Consider the following 15,318-nt stretch of genomic DNA (forward strand, 5'->3'; position numbering starts at 1 on the left):
TATAATGAATTACCCTACCTAAAGGCAGTGTTTTTGTGCACTTCAGTTCGTGCAATGCAGAGGAACTTTATTACAAGAAATACCCAAATGCTGCCTTATTACCCTTTATGGCTTGCATATGTCCACTCTCTTTCCCATGCCCAAAGCATGTCCTCTCAGCTTCTTCCTGCCTGCACAACTCCAAGCCCTAAAGGATAGTCTTAGAGTCAAGAGGCTCCACTGACATTACAAAGCAAACTCAGCTGCCATTTGAAGAGACATCAGTGAGCAAGGTGAAGTAGGGCCTCTTCTAGAAGAGCAGTCAGGATGGAGCTCCTGTACATAAGAGGCAATAGGCCCCAGAATTATCATGGATCTTTGCTTACTTATTGTAATACAGGCGAGTCACATTTTAACTATCTTCCATTTGGAAGCAGAGGACTTCATTACAGGTGAGGGGAGCTGGGTGAAGAAATCAGCATTGCTGTAGAAGGCAGACCTGAGAGCAGTGGAGAGGAGTGCTGGAGAACACCAGCAGTTCAAAGCCTACTGTTCCTCTTTGAGAGCACATCAAGCTGTTGTTTCAGGATAGGGTGCCCAGAGAAGGGGAAGTGAATTTCCTCTCAACTACAGTTGGTTTGTCTGGCAAGCAGTGAAGTTCAGAGTCAGAAATAAGCCACACATGTGGTGGCTTATGCCTGTAATCCCAGCACTTTGGGAGGCCGAAGTGGGTGGATCGCCTAAGGTCAGGAGTTTGAGACCAGCCTAGCCAACATGGTGAAGTCCTGGCTTGACTAAAAATACAAAAATTAGCCAGGTGTGGTGGCAGGTGCTTGTAATCCCAGCTACTCAGGAGGCTGAGGCAGGAGAATCACTTGAACCCAGAGGCAGAGGCTGCAGTCAGCCAGGATCACGCCATTGCACTCCAGCCTGGGCAACAGAGCAAGACTCTACCTCAAACACACACACACACACACACACACACACACACACAAACACTAGCCACAGAGAGCTGGGCTTGATCACATCAAATCCAACCCAAGACCAAGCTTTCCTTTTGGAGGCTGCTCTGAAGCAGTTACACAATCTCCTATCTGGCTTATCTGCCTTACAGTGTAAGTCTGGGTAGCGAGGAAGTTCTGGACTCTACTGTTCCTGAAAATAGGTTCCCCAAATAAGCATGAAAATGGCAGGAGAAGGGGGGCTTGAGATTTGGAAAATCGAACACATCCATAACAGTGATATGACATATTGAGCATTTAGTGTGCCAAGTCAATAAACATCAATACATTAGCTCACACAATCTTCACAACAACTATAGGAGCTAGTGTTATCATCCTCACGTTATAAATTAGACAATCATAGGAAGGAATGCCAAGTAAATTGACCAAAGTCCCATGGGCAGTAAGCAGCAAAGCCCTGGATCAGACCAAAGAACTACTTGGCTGCAAAGCTCCTGCTCCCAAAAGCATGCTATGACTTCATCAACTCAACAAACCGCTTTGCACAGAGAAACCCTGCCGTTTAAAGGTTATTAGTCCTAGAACATCTCTAATGCTGGCAGAAGTTCGAAAGCGGCCCCTTCAGGCAGGGAGATGGGTCACCAGTGTGTGTGGAGTTCAAGGAACCATATTCTGGTACTGGCAGGTGTTGGGGGCCCAGTAGAGGGGACCTTCTCAGAGCTTGCCTGTTTCTCCATCATCACCACTTTTAGTAACATAAACTTCTGCCTTGATCTGGCTGCTCTGAGCAATGATCTAAGCTGCTCAGTACTGACAAATGAAAAGAACCCATGGCTTGAGAGTCACTGTGGCAGAAAGACCCCAAAAGCCTTCTCTGGCTTCCTTTTGAGGCCACACAGCCTCACAGTAATTTGAGCAAACTTCTGCAGCCCATGCAAGTTTCTGTCTCCACATAGCTCACCCCTGCCAACTCCCCCATGCAGCTCACCCCTGCCCACTCCCCCATGCAGCTCACCCCTGCCCACTCCCCCATGCAGCTCACCCCTGCCCACTCCCCCATGTAGTTCACCCCTGCCCGCTCCCCCACGTAGCTCACCCCTGCCTGCTCCCCCATGTAGCTCACCCCTGCCTACTCCCCCCCCAGGGCAGGATCACACCTGGTGAAGGAGGTAGCAGCACAGACTGTCCTTGAATATCAGTTGCTTGAAGTGCAGAAGGCATTTCACCATAGAAGTGATGTATATGACAACTCATTTCATGGGCTAGCCCAAAACCCATTTAAACCATAATGTTTAGAAGGTCCCTTCTGACTGGAACTCAGTGAAATGGAGCACCTATTAAAATCATATTGAAACCTTACGCTAGTAATATCATAGATATTAAGCATTTGGTACAGTGGCTCCAACAGGGAGTGAGCTGGGGAAGGTGAGAGAGTCAGAGACGGGGCTCGGGGCTTGGGGGTGAGAGGGTGGGACTAAATCTCTGGAACGAGATTCTGAATGCAGTTTGGGGTGAAAGGCAGGAAAGAGACTCCAAGAGGATGTGCAGGGAAAGGGTTGTGAGGCAAACAGGACCTTCTGCCATTGCACACCCTTGTAAGCAGCATTCCAGCCACCTCTTCATTTTCTTTGAGCAACAAAGATAAGCCCCCAGCTTTTCCATCCACCACCTCTTGTACCAATGGGCATAGCCCCTCTGCTGTGGCCCTCCAAGAATGGAACTAGGCTCCCAACCTCTTCCCCTGTCTTCCTAAACATGAAGCTGTCACGTGGTCCTTCTTGTAGTTTTTTTCTAAGGGCCTTTACTGCCGGTGAAGAAGGAAACCAGCAGAGGGGAGGGCTTCCTTCTATATTCTCTCCAATCACCCTCCATCCTCATCCTTTTCCTTCTCCACTTAGACCCTTTGGGAACAAGGAAAGGCCTTAGAAGGTCACAGAGGGTGTTGGGGTACACACAGGACCCTTCCACACAGCAGAAGGAAGTAGCCTGGGGTACTCATCATTTCATCCCCTGGGCTAGGGGAGGGCTCTTTGGGTGGAGGGGAAATGAGATGAGGGCTGGGCCCACTACTGGTGATATCTGTACTGGGGCTGGGGGAAAAGGGGCAACGGAACAAGAGGGAAGAAAAACTCCTGGGGAAGAAGGTCTGGACTTCCCTTTGACTTCTCATCCCACTTTTTGTTCACCTCCAAGGCACTCCTGCTGAAACCACTCAAGCTTAACCCTAGGACCAAATGAGAAGGGGGTGGTGTGGGGAGGCAGGGTCCCAGGAAAAGTAACCTTTCCTGAATGCTATTTTTAAGTGAAGCATCTGAGGGATGTAGACAAATTTAAAAAGAATTCACATATGCATATACACAGAAACACATAAGCATGATAGTTCTATTCATATAATGCTTATTGCTATACATATCTGTTCTGTGTGTTATAATTTTAGAAACTAAAAACTGATTTATAAGTCTTTGAAAAAGACAAAATATTTTCTAATAATACCATGTTCTGTGTTTCTCCCCATTTTTCACTCCACAGGTTGGTCTACAAATGGTTTCTTTTGATCTACAAACTCAGCTATGCATTTGGTGTTGTGGGTTACTTGGCGATCATGTTTACAATGTGTGGATTCAATCTGTTTTTCAAGTAAGTATCTCCAATTAAGACATTAATATCTCCAAGCACTTGCGTGGCACACTCACCTGGTCATGTTCTCTTAATCCGGAAGCATCTGGCCCTACAATTTTCCATGCACACATGTTTTATAGTACATATCCACACATAGTCTTGTCTGGGGAAAACCAATAGAAAGGGAAGAAAGAAGCACCCTACAAAATAATTTTTTAAAATTAGGAGCTTTAAGGAGAATTTATATTGGGTCTGCAAATTTAAAAGATTACTATTAAGAGTGGACCTACAATTGTGCTAGAGTAATTCTTACTAAACTCATTTCTCTTCTACGAAATTCTCAAGAACCTAGATCTCCTTTTATATATATCTTCTTATCTAAAACCTCTAGAATTATGTTGTCCAATATAGTAGCCACTAGCTTATGTGACTAATGAACACCTAAAATATGAAATAAGATGTACTCTAAGTGTAAAATACATACTGAATTTCAAAGACTTACATAAAAAACATTTTTATATCAATTACATTTTGAAATGATAGAATTTAAATGTATCAGTGAGATTAATTTCACCTGTTTTTTGTTGTTGTTGTTGTTGTTTGACATATTAAATGCACCTACAGAAAATTTAAAATTTTATTTGTGACTGTATTTCCATTGGACAGTACTGCTCTCTTGAATTTGGTTTCTGATAGTCATGAAATGCCTTGTGTTGGGGATACTTGGAAAAGGAGGAAAAGTGAATGCTTAGAAATTGCAAGAGGCTGGGTGCCATGGCTCGTGCCTGTAATCCTAGCTACTTGGGAGGCAGAGGTGGGAGGATTGCTTGAGGCCAGGAGTTCCAGACCAGCCTGGGCAACATGGCCAGACCTTGTCTCAAAAATAATTTTAATTGGAAAAAAATATAAGCTGGGAAACCAAATAAACAAATAAAAAAGATTTGAAGGATAGAAAACATGTCAATATCTATTGTTTAATAGATGGGGAGTTTTAAAAAAGAAATTGAAAGAGAAGTAAAGGTGTAAAAGAGCAAGAAAGTCTAGGGAGAGATAAAGGAAGTTGGGATAACCACATCTTTGACTAGAGCTGTGCTCCCACTTAAGGTGGTTGCTGAGACATGCTGTGGATGGCATTCTCAGGGGCACAACTGAGGCTGAGTAACCAGCCTGTGTCCTGGAAAGGGGATTGAAGACATACCACACTATGGTATGCAAAGCATACCTATGGAAAGCAGCTCAAATACAAATCCCCCAGAATAGCTCTCACATCAAAATTACTCTAAACTTCTGGGACCATAACAGAAATTGTAAAGGAGAGATCATCAATCCTTTACTCAGAAAATAGGGAAGGCAGTTGGAGGGAGAGTCAGCCCCGGGTGAAAGGGCTCTTCCTAGGGCAGTGTAGCAATCTGATTTTGTAAGCATTTCATAAAACTTTCAGAGCGGGAGCATCTAACATTTTCTAGCAGAAAAGGGGTAGAAAGTAATTGTACAGATCTATTATTGCTAGGCTAGGATATAGAAAGACACTGTAATATCTTTTTTAACATACTCTCTATACTGGTTTATTTTAGTGAACATAAAAATACTCATAAGAATTTTTTTGAAATCACTAGGAACGATAGCTGTTCCAAGACTATTACCTCATAAGATTTCAAGATCCTCATTCATGAATTTTCCTACAGTAAGGCATACCAAAAACTTAACCCTTCAGAAAATTAACTATTTTGTTTTCACTACTTGATGGTTATCATTGTATTAAGCTTTTTTCCTAGGGCCACAAGTGTGTTACTGTACTTTTTATCAATAAAATTATAAATACATATTTCCCTGGACATGGAGGGAAAATACTCTTCATTTCCCCCACTGTCCTAATTGTCAGATATACCCAGACAAATCCTGAAAGGATGAAGCTACCACATGTGTTGGAAGCCTCAGTTCATATCACCCAAAAATCTGTACCTTCTAAATCTACAAAGCTGTCTGCCTTCACCATTTCTTCCTGCAATGAACAGAAAACAGAAATAGGTTTTAGAGACAGACTACCCAACTCTTGTCCACACTTTCCTCCCTTCCCTGAATCAATCAGAACCACCAAGGCTCACTGCTGGTATTTGAGATTGTTTTATAGATAGAGCAAAACAAATGTGCAATTATTTAGATTCACAAATTAAATTTAGGGCACATTATTCACTTTTAAAAGAGATCTTTCCATTAAGAGAAAAAAAAAAACTGGGTGGGGGGATGATCACAAAGAATCCTGGCATAATTGAAATGTGATTTAACTTGCAAAAAGTTTTTTTCAGTTAGTACATAGCAACTCTGGCATGGTAATCAAGGGCTTCAAGATATGAGCTTGATTTGTGGTTTTGTGATGTACCACTTGTTGTGTCAAGCAAATAATGTTTTCTAAGTCTCCATGTTTTCACATGCAAAGTGGGGGTGATAATATCTATCTCAAGCACTTGTTAGGAAAGATCCTTGGAAAGCATTTTACAAAAATCTAAGTTATACAGCAGACATACTCAATCCTTGCTGTATTAAAGAATCAATCACTGACAAGCTGTTCAAAAATAAGACCCCAATCCAGATCAACTAAACTCCAGTCCTTGGTGGTGGGCCCATGTGTCAATGCGCTTTTAAATTTTCCCGGGTGATTCTAATCTATGTTTAGGGCTGAGAACTATTGCTCTAGTGCTTTTTAAATGTTATCTACCCATTGGAGTTACCTGGGGTGTGGCCTGGAGATGGAAACTGTTGCAAGCTGCTGAGGCCTACCTGTAGTTGAGCCTGAAACCACTGGTCAGAGTCAGCTTGTCTAGGCACTGCAGTCCTAAGAAGCACTTGAAGGCTGTCTCAAGAATTCCTATGTCCAGTTGGCACTGAGTGCTACAATTTGAGGGAAATTTAGAGAATTTTAAATTATTTCATTTAAAAAAAGAAAAATCAAACAAAAAATGAAAAAAAAAATACTCACAAGGTTCTCTTAGATACTATCAACAGGAAATATTTTCCAAACTCCAGCTGTTTTGAAATATGCCACATTCTTATTTCCTTATACTGTTGTTTTCAACAGAATCAAAGCTAGAGATTCCATGGATTTTGGCATTGTGTCTTTGTTCTACGGCCTCTACTATGGAGTAATGGGGAGAGACTTTGCCGAGATCTGCTCAGACTACATGGCTTCCACTATAGGGGTAAGTGTTGCTTTCATTTTCTGAAACCATTTATGACACATGGAGAAATGGTCTCATCTTACATGTCGCATCCATTTTCAGAAATAAATAAGTCTTTCTCCATATACTGATTACCGTTTCCTTTGGAACTATTTTAGTTCACTTAGCCCAGTTGTTCCCTGAATTCTCCTTGCATCAAAACATTGTCTCTGTTAATTAATTGGAAAATACATGTCTTATGTATATAGGATACTTGTGGAATAAGGCATCTTTTAAAATAAAATATGCAAATTATTTGTGTTATTGTATCTAGCACACTCCAATTGCCAACATTTAAGGATTAGTAAAACATTAACAATAACTAAAACCTTTTAGCTCTGTCTGAAACACTGTCTAATGCAAATAAAAACTATATTTGATGCTGCATAAAACAGTTCAGAATCAACAGTGCCTCTGGGTAATACTTATAAATACCAGTTACATTATATAGCATAGAAGTACAAGATATAAAAAGTGTGCTAGATGTATTCTGACTCTATACTATTACCTAGAATTTTTTTAATCCCTAACAGTTGTTTTTCTTTTCTTTTTTTGAACTCTTTTAAGATTAAAATTCAGAATGGACATACCTTCTAGTTAGATGTATTCCTGATTCAGATATGAAGGGCATTTATCTGTGTCTGACTCATGCATATCTCCTAAAAACTTACAAACTAAGAGCTCTAGGGATGACTTAGTAGTTTCAAGAATTCCACATCTCTGTCCTCTATGTGTGTCTCCTGGTACACAGCCAGATGTGAAGTAGAAAATGAGTGTAAAGCAAAGATGAAACAACCCAAATGCCCATCAATGATAGACTGGATAAAGAAAGTGTGGTACATATACACCATGGAATACTATGCAGCCATAAAAAGGAATGAGATCATGTCCTTTGCAAGGACATGGATGGAGCTAGAAGCCATTATCCTCAGCAAACTAACACAGGACCAGAAAACCAAACACTGCCTGTTCTCACGTGTACATGGGAGCTGAACAATGAGAACAGATGGACACAGGGAGGGGAACAACACACACTGAGGCCTGTCAGGGGAGCGGGAGGGAGAGCATCAGGAAAAACAGCTAAGGCATGTGGGTCTTAATACCTAGCTGATGGGTTGATAGGTGCAGCAAACCACCATGGCACACATTTGCCTATGCAACAAACCTGCACATGTATCCTAGAACTTTAAATTAAATTAAATTTTTTTTAAAAAAGAAAAAAAACGTAAGTAGTAAGAAAAGGGTGAACTTTTAGAGTGTTCCGTCCATTTCTGGAGCAGAACCTAAGTGGCTATGACCTTGACTTCCTCCCCACCGCATTTGTCCTTCCCCTCCACCATAGGCTCTATCTTACTCTTTTCCTAAAGCCTGCAACCCAAATTCTGTGGTGAAATGCTGGAACAATACAACTGCCTTTCTTATAAGGTTTAATGTGAGCACAGGAAGGAGCATTTTAATTCCCAGTTTCTCCAACAAAAAACAGAAGTTATACTCCTTGGAAAATTCCCAAAGCCTCTTGTGTTTATGGACAGAAAAGGAAGATTAGAATTATATGTGGCTGTTCTCAAGTGGACCAGGAAGAAGAGACTTTACCTGGCAAGACAACCAAGTCTGTAAGCACCAGCTTTTGGGAAACTTCTCACCTGATCCAACCCGACCAGTTCTTAACATCTTGTCATCCTGTCTGTTTATTCCAGCTACCAAATCTACAAAAACCACTGCCTCAAGCCATGGGTACGGCCACCAGTGACTTGGATTAATGAGGGATTGTGTGTGTGTGTGTGTGTGTGTGTGTGCACGCTTGTGTGTCCACAGACACTTGCGCATGTTCTTGTGACTGAGGTAAGGAGATACAATCTCCATTCCCATATCAGTGCCTAAGCCCCACACCAGAGCAAGTAAGTCAGAATCTCTGGGAGTAGAACCAGTACATCTGCTTCCAAAAAAAAAAAAAAGTCCTTAGGAAAAGGAATGAGCTATTAAGCCATCCAAACCATGGGGTGAATCTTAAACGCATGTTGCTGAGTGAGAGAAGCCAGTCTGAAAAGGCTCCGTCCTGTGTGACTGCATCCTGTACAACTGCATCCTATATGACATTTTAGAAAAGGCGCAACTATAGAGTTGCTGAACAGATCCGTGGTTGCCAAGGCTTTAGGGAAGGAGCATGGTTGAATAGGTGAAGCACAGGAAATTTAGAGTGGTGAAACTCTTCTGTGTGATACGATAATGGTGGATACATAACAACTATACATTTGTCAAAATCCATAGAAAGTGTGAACCTTAAATTTATGAAAATTTAAAAAATAATTTAGGAAGTCAGAGAATCCAAGGATAGAATTCAGATCATGCCAAAAGAATCTAACCATATTAAAAATGTGTGAAATAACCTCATTGAAAGGGGTGGGAAAAAAAGGTGCTGACTTAAGTAACTTTGAAATGAATGGAGATCATAAGACTAAAAACAAAAGAAACTGTGTCATAAGCACTGTACTCTAGTTGATAAAGTTGTTGCTGACAAGGCTATGGGTTAACAATTTTGATACCACCATACATGTATTCTGTAGTTGTAATTGTTTAGCTTAATATAGATATACATGGATACATATAGAAATATTTACAGATGTGTGTGTGTGTGTATCTGTGTGTGTGTGTGTGTGTGTGTATGTGTGTTAGTATGTACAGATGAATTCCTTGCTCTGTCAGCTAAGAGGTCCTAGGGACAATGACACCCCAGCAACAGTGAACATACAGAGTGTCCAGATCTTGTTTTCTAATATCATTTTACAATAAAAGGAACTGGGGCTCCTTGAAGAAATGGCTGATTATAGGTCTGAGCGAAGAATACACAATATAAGCCTGGAGCGTCTCATAGTGACCAAAAGCAAGAAAATGCTAAAAACAAAACAAAAGAACTCCACAGTGATTGGGGATATATCAAAGAGACACAGGGGCCAACTGAAAGAGCTCCCAATGGCCAAAGCTGGAATTTGAGCAACAAAATAGTAATAGTAGTAGTATTGGGTTATAACCCAAAGCATAAAATAAATATCCATGAGTCCACATTGATATCAATAAATGACTGAATAAATAAATAAGTGGAAGAGAATAGTCAAATCTGTGCAGAAGAATTCCATATAATTTATACAAATTCTCCTCCCTTAAAGAGGTTGTGATGATTGAATTTTAGAGTCAATTTGCCTATGCTATGATACTCATTTGTTTGGTAAAATCACTAGTCTAGATGTTGATGCAAAGATATTTTGCAGATATGATTAATATCTGTAATCAATTGACTTTACATGAAGGAGATTACCCTTAATATTCCACATAGACCTCAGCCAATCAGTCAAAGGCCTTAAAAGCAAAAACTGAGGCTTCCTAGAGAAAAAGAAATTCTGCCTCAAGACTGCAACATCAATCTTGCCAGAGTTTCCAACCTGCTGGCCTGCCAACCTGCCCTGCAAATTTCTGACTTGCCCACAAATGTGTGGGCCAATTCCTTAAAATCAATCTAATAATAATATAGGGAAACTAGATATGTGGTATATAGCCAATCTCTGTACTATTTTTGTATCTTTTCTTTAAACCTAAAACTATTATAAAATAATTTTCTTTGGGGGAAAAAAAAAAAAGCTTCTTAGGGATTCTAATATGCTGCCAATATTGAGAACCACTCCTTATCCACAGTACAGGAAGATGCAGATATCCCAAGGTGAAGTTCTAAATGCATTGCCTTCCAATGGTGATTACTCAGCGTGCATCCAATTAAAACATGGGGATTTAAATGACAGAGAGATGCCTAGGTTTACTCCAGAGATCTGAGTCAGAATCTCCAGGACAATAAAGGGAAGGGCCAATCTATGGATTAACTCAAAGGCTTCCTCTGAAGCTTCCTCTTAACTCCAGCCCTGGATAAAAATGATTCCTGTGAAAGGATTCCTCAATGTGGAGGTTAGATGAGAGGTTATAATTGGCCATGTGCTTTGGGTCCATTTGGAATTCAATGGGTTTTTGCCTGGAAACCTTAACCCCTCTGTAGCATTCTTCTTACAGGAAATGGTGTTTCACATTCTAAACCATCTTAGAAGCAGTAGAGATTTTTTTTTTTTTTTTTTTTTTTTTTGAGATGGAGTCTTGCTCTGCCACCCAGTCTAGAGTGCAGTGGTGCAATCTTGGCTTACTGCAACCTCCGCCTCCTGGGTTCAACCAATTCTCCTGACTCAGCCTCCCGAGTAGCTGGGATTACAGGCGCCCACCACTGCACCTGGCTAATTTTTTTGTATTTTTAGTAGAGAGAGGGTTTCACCATGTTGGCCAGGCTGGTCTCGAACTCCTGGCCTTGTGATCTACCTGCCTCAGCCTCCCAAAGTGCTGGGATTACAGGCATGGGCCACCATGCCTGGCCACAGTGGAGATTCTATGTGCGAAGGGCTGCCTGTCCCAGTGCCTGGCATTCAGAGAGTGGCATGTGCTCTCCTTTCCGACTGTGCTCTGTCCATTTCCTCTGATAGTTCTACAGTGTCAGCGGGTTGCCTACAAGGAGCTTATCAGACAATATCTGTGCAGTCTGTGGGCAGAAGATCATTGTGGAGCTTGATGAAGAAGGGCTCATTGAGAACACCTACCAGCTTTCCTGTAATCATGTGTATCCTTTTCAAAGGAAATCGTTTGGCCTTCACCAACCCTCCTTCTTTCCTCCTTCTCTTCCTCCTGTCCCTATATCCTCCATCTTGCTTACCTTCCATGCCCAAACCCCAATCCTTTATCCTCCCACCTGGTCTTTCTTTTTGGGTCTTTCTGCTGAATAATGAACTGCCAATTAAGGTGAACCTCCTCCTCCTCCAGTAATTTCCTTTTTAAAGAGGACTGTTAATGCCACATAGACAGGAAGGCAGTATCTGAGCAGGGTGCTAGTGGGGGAAATTGGTTGAAGTCATAAGTAAGCAGATAGCCAAGAAAGATCAGGGAAAGAAGGGGTTTGGAGGTGAGAAAAAGAGTGAAGTATCAGGTGCAGGGGGGATCTTAAGACTATCCAAGTGGAGCCCCAGGTCTGAATCTTAGCAGACCAAGAAATACAAAGAGTGCTTTGCCTAGAAATAATCCTAGGAACCTACCTGTGGCAACAGTAGTCTTGGGGACAGCCAAGGGAGGAAACCAAGCCTTCTTCTCAGCTTCAGTCTTTAGAAGAAGATACAGCCACAATCAGCAAGACACCTTGGATTACAAAAGCAGGGACCAAAATTTGGACATTTGTTCTTGGACCATTGGGCTCCTTTACCAAAGGGTTCTATCCCAAATAGCTATCCATTGGCTGAGGGATCTTCATATGATAGGAACCAGATGGCCTGGGCTTGGAAACCAGCATTCTATGGGGACTCCAGTAACCATTAAGGAAAACCACAATGTGCTGAAAAATGCTGGCATCGAGACCCCTGAACAAATCAACCTGTGTTGCCTGAACATGTATGGATACTACTTTTGCTATGGATACCAAAGTTAGGCTTAGGTTGGCCAATCACCAGTATTTTAATTCTTCCTAAATACAAAAAAGGGCATCATTTATCTTTATTTTATAGTACAGTATCAATTTAATAATGTCCTCGCTATGTAGCCAGTTAGTTCAAAGCTCTGGCATTATGAGATGGTTAAACCATCTGTCTTTTGCCTAAATCTCACTTAATTTAGTCACTCATACCTCGGTGTCCAGTACCTATGATTCAATTCTGTTTAATCTGGACAGTTTCCACTTATTCAATCCTGAGAGTAAAACCTGGACCAAATGCATCTCAAAAGTAATAGGAGCCTTTACTCCAACACATAAGACTTAAAATCTTAAGGGAAGAAACACAAAGATACCCCTTTGTGGATTTCTGTAGTGTTTTTTTCAGTGTGATACCTTTCCCAAAAAACTCATTCTTTGTAGCAATTTTCCAAGTCTGGCCCTAGTTTTAAATATGATTTATTTTTCAAATGTTGGAACAGAGCCCCTTCTGCCATTTGCAAATGGAAATATTTTCTCTCTCCACCTTTAAAAGCCCTTAGGGATTGTTGTACATGTGTGCATATATAATCAAAAATGTAGTCACCTTTAAATTTGCTTTTCAGGGAGTATTATTAATGGCCCATTTTAGCATGAGTCATATTAGTGAGAAATGGGCAAATATGAGTCATATTAACAAGGATGGGTTATCTGAGTCTTGCTCTGCAGCAGTTCTGCCAGTGTGGAATTTTTTCAGCATTGAGATTTTGAAAATGAAAAAGAACATTAGACAGAATGTGGACATTTCAGTGCTGGCTCAGTGGCTCCTGAATTCTGTACCTCTGTGGAAGATGGAGCTGTATTCCAGCCCTTTTGAATGAAAGGTTGTTTGAGTTTTGGTTCAAAATCTTTGTTATAATACACCACTTTATTTTAAAGCATATTGCAAAAATGACCCCAATCCCAAGAACAAAATAATGGAAACTCCTGGTTACACTGAAATTTAATACTGAGGAGTTATATACATGGCCTTGACTTGCTACACCTCCAAGCTCCTCCATTTGTTAGGGAGGGAACTTCTACATCGTTGCTGTTCACCTGGGTGTGTAGCAGGCCAGTCAGATCATGTGATCTTGGCCCAGAAAGTCACATGGGGAGCAGCGATTGTAGAAATAAACAAATCAATAGGATGGATTTCATTATAGTTCATTTTGCCCAAATCCATAGTATCAGGGAACATGGAAATATAGATTTCCAAAAATAATCAGTTTTGAAGGAGTCATTCAAATGTTCATTCAATAAATATTTCTTAGGCATGGCTTAAGGTGCTGAGGACACTGAAATGAATGAGACAGAGTCCTACTATTAACACATGGTCTAGGATAAACATGTAAGTGCCAAAAGTCGTGCCACACTAGAGTAAGTCCCTGGTGCTGTGAGAACACTTGGGGTCACTCTCAAGTTTGGGGACAAAGGGTCAGACTTTCTGGACCAGGAGATGTATACAAATGGATCTGTAAATGCCTAGAGTTTGAGAAGTTAAGTTTAGTAGGCATATATTCTATTAAAAATAATTGGCTCCTTATTAGTACTTTTAAAAGAAAAAAATTATGAAGTTAATAGAAATATTTGTAACTTTATGACCACAAATAATTTTAACTTGTCTAACTGTCTAAGACAAGTCTGATTACATGAAGCTAATGAATAATGCACAAAAAGTAGAATGGAGAAATGCTTCAGTAAATGCATGAGAAATGCACAATAACAGGTGGGGAAATACAACAATACACTTATGGAAGACATCACTGTAAAGGGAAAAAAAAAAGGACTCACATTCTTTATCTAATCTAATTCTTACCAGAATCAAGTGAGGCACGAAGGCCAAGAAGCTAAGTAAATTCCTCAGGGTCATAAAGCGAATGCTGCTGTGACTCCAAGCTCACTGTCATTGTCAGGTCCCTTACAGAACCTCCCGAAAAAAAGCGACGTGCCTCATCAAGTCTTGACTCCACCACTAGACCCCAAAGATGGGACCATTTCATACCATCATGAACCAGACATTGCTTTTTCATATCTAGAAGCCTCCCTAACAAGATGCTTCAGCTTTCATGAATTCTGCATCCGAGGTTGGTGTATCGTTGGGAAAAAGCAGACTTGCCCTTACTGCAAAGAGAAGGTTGATTTGAAGAGGATGATCAGTAATCCATATCCTTTAAAACAAAAAGGTTATAAGAGATTATCTTGAATGTTTCTGGGGATATGTTCTTCAATGAAAAGTTTCAGTGTTTTTGTATAGTTCTAGCAGAAAATTTCCTGTTTTCCCTAACCATCTATTTCAAAATGATTTATGGTCTCTTTTCTCCTCTGTGCCTATATTACTACTCTGGTTAGAAAATTAAATGCCAGAAAACATGCCACTCTTTATGTTCTATATTTTCCACATTAAGGGCTGTAGTGGAAATGTGATGAGACATTGCATCACATTTGATGGATGAATAAATGGGTGAATTGGATGGGTGGGTGGATAGGTGCATAAATAGAAAAATTGGAATTGAAATTTTAAAAGCTGAAATGTGAACTAGAGTACAGAAAACTATTTTTTAAATATTTTAGGGTGTACCAAATTTTATTATTCCCAGAAATGAGTAGTTATTTCCCCGTCTGGATTTTGGCTTTTTAAATTCCATGCCGTGCATCATCTCTTCTTAGGCCAAACACTAGTGATAACAATATTGAAAAGAAATAAAGATCTACAGAGTTGGTCAGCTTCTGGCAGCAGCTGAGATTTGTATAGACGTCAGAGATGCACAACAGAATAAAGTCAAGTCACATTAAGGTCGCAGGAAGGTAATGACGCTAACTAGAAAGCGCTAACTAGAAAGACTTAGTCTTCAACCTCACTATCTCAAGACCATAGTATATCTTGTTCAGGAAGCGGGGTGGGAATGGAATTAAAACATATCCTCCCTTAAGCAGAAGAGCCCTGAGAGGTTGGCATCAACCTGCCAAGTACTATCTCTTCTCTAAGAGACAGCCTTTCTGTACTTTCTAAGTAACCGTCAGC

At 40.7% G+C, this 15,318-nt stretch overlaps 2 protein-coding genes across 18 annotated transcripts in view; one reads left to right on the forward strand and one right to left on the reverse strand.

Moving 5' to 3' along the window:
* The window catches only part of RNF175 (ring finger protein 175), a 49,136-nt gene that overhangs the window by 32,383 nt on the left and 1,435 nt on the right, over window positions 1-15,318 (forward strand). For 3 of the 4 annotated variants that reach the window (XM_009207726.3, XM_009207729.3, XM_009207725.4), the window contains 4 exons: window positions 3,471-3,578; window positions 6,637-6,757; window positions 11,287-11,420; window positions 14,358-14,459. In XM_009207726.3, the coding sequence (XP_009205990.1) occupies window positions 3,471-3,578; window positions 6,637-6,757; window positions 11,287-11,420; window positions 14,358-14,459 (465 nt within the window). The remainder of the gene's footprint in view (window positions 1-3,470; window positions 3,579-6,636; window positions 6,758-11,286; window positions 11,421-14,357; window positions 14,460-15,318) is intronic. The other variant, XM_021938881.2, reaches the window with a different exon arrangement.
* Window positions 1-15,318, reverse strand: part of TLR2 (toll like receptor 2) — a 73,152-nt gene that overhangs the window by 28,703 nt on the left and 29,131 nt on the right. Inside the window, exons 3-6 of one of the 14 annotated variants that reach the window (XR_002522260.2) lie at window positions 11,890-14,464; window positions 6,339-6,449; window positions 5,523-5,562; window positions 3,635-3,760 (exon numbers count right to left, since the gene is read on the reverse strand). The gene's annotated coding sequence lies outside the window, so the exon portion shown is untranslated. Of the gene's footprint in view, window positions 1-2,067; window positions 2,276-3,634; window positions 6,450-11,889; window positions 14,465-15,318 lie in introns of those variants that run through there. The other 13 variants (XR_004182639.1, XR_002522263.2, XR_002522262.2 and 10 more) reach the window with 13 other exon arrangements.

The sequence above is a fragment of the Papio anubis genome, chromosome 3 (genome assembly GCF_008728515.1).
Source record: "Papio anubis isolate 15944 chromosome 3, Panubis1.0, whole genome shotgun sequence".
NCBI classification, from domain to species: domain Eukaryota; kingdom Metazoa; phylum Chordata; class Mammalia; order Primates; family Cercopithecidae; genus Papio; species Papio anubis.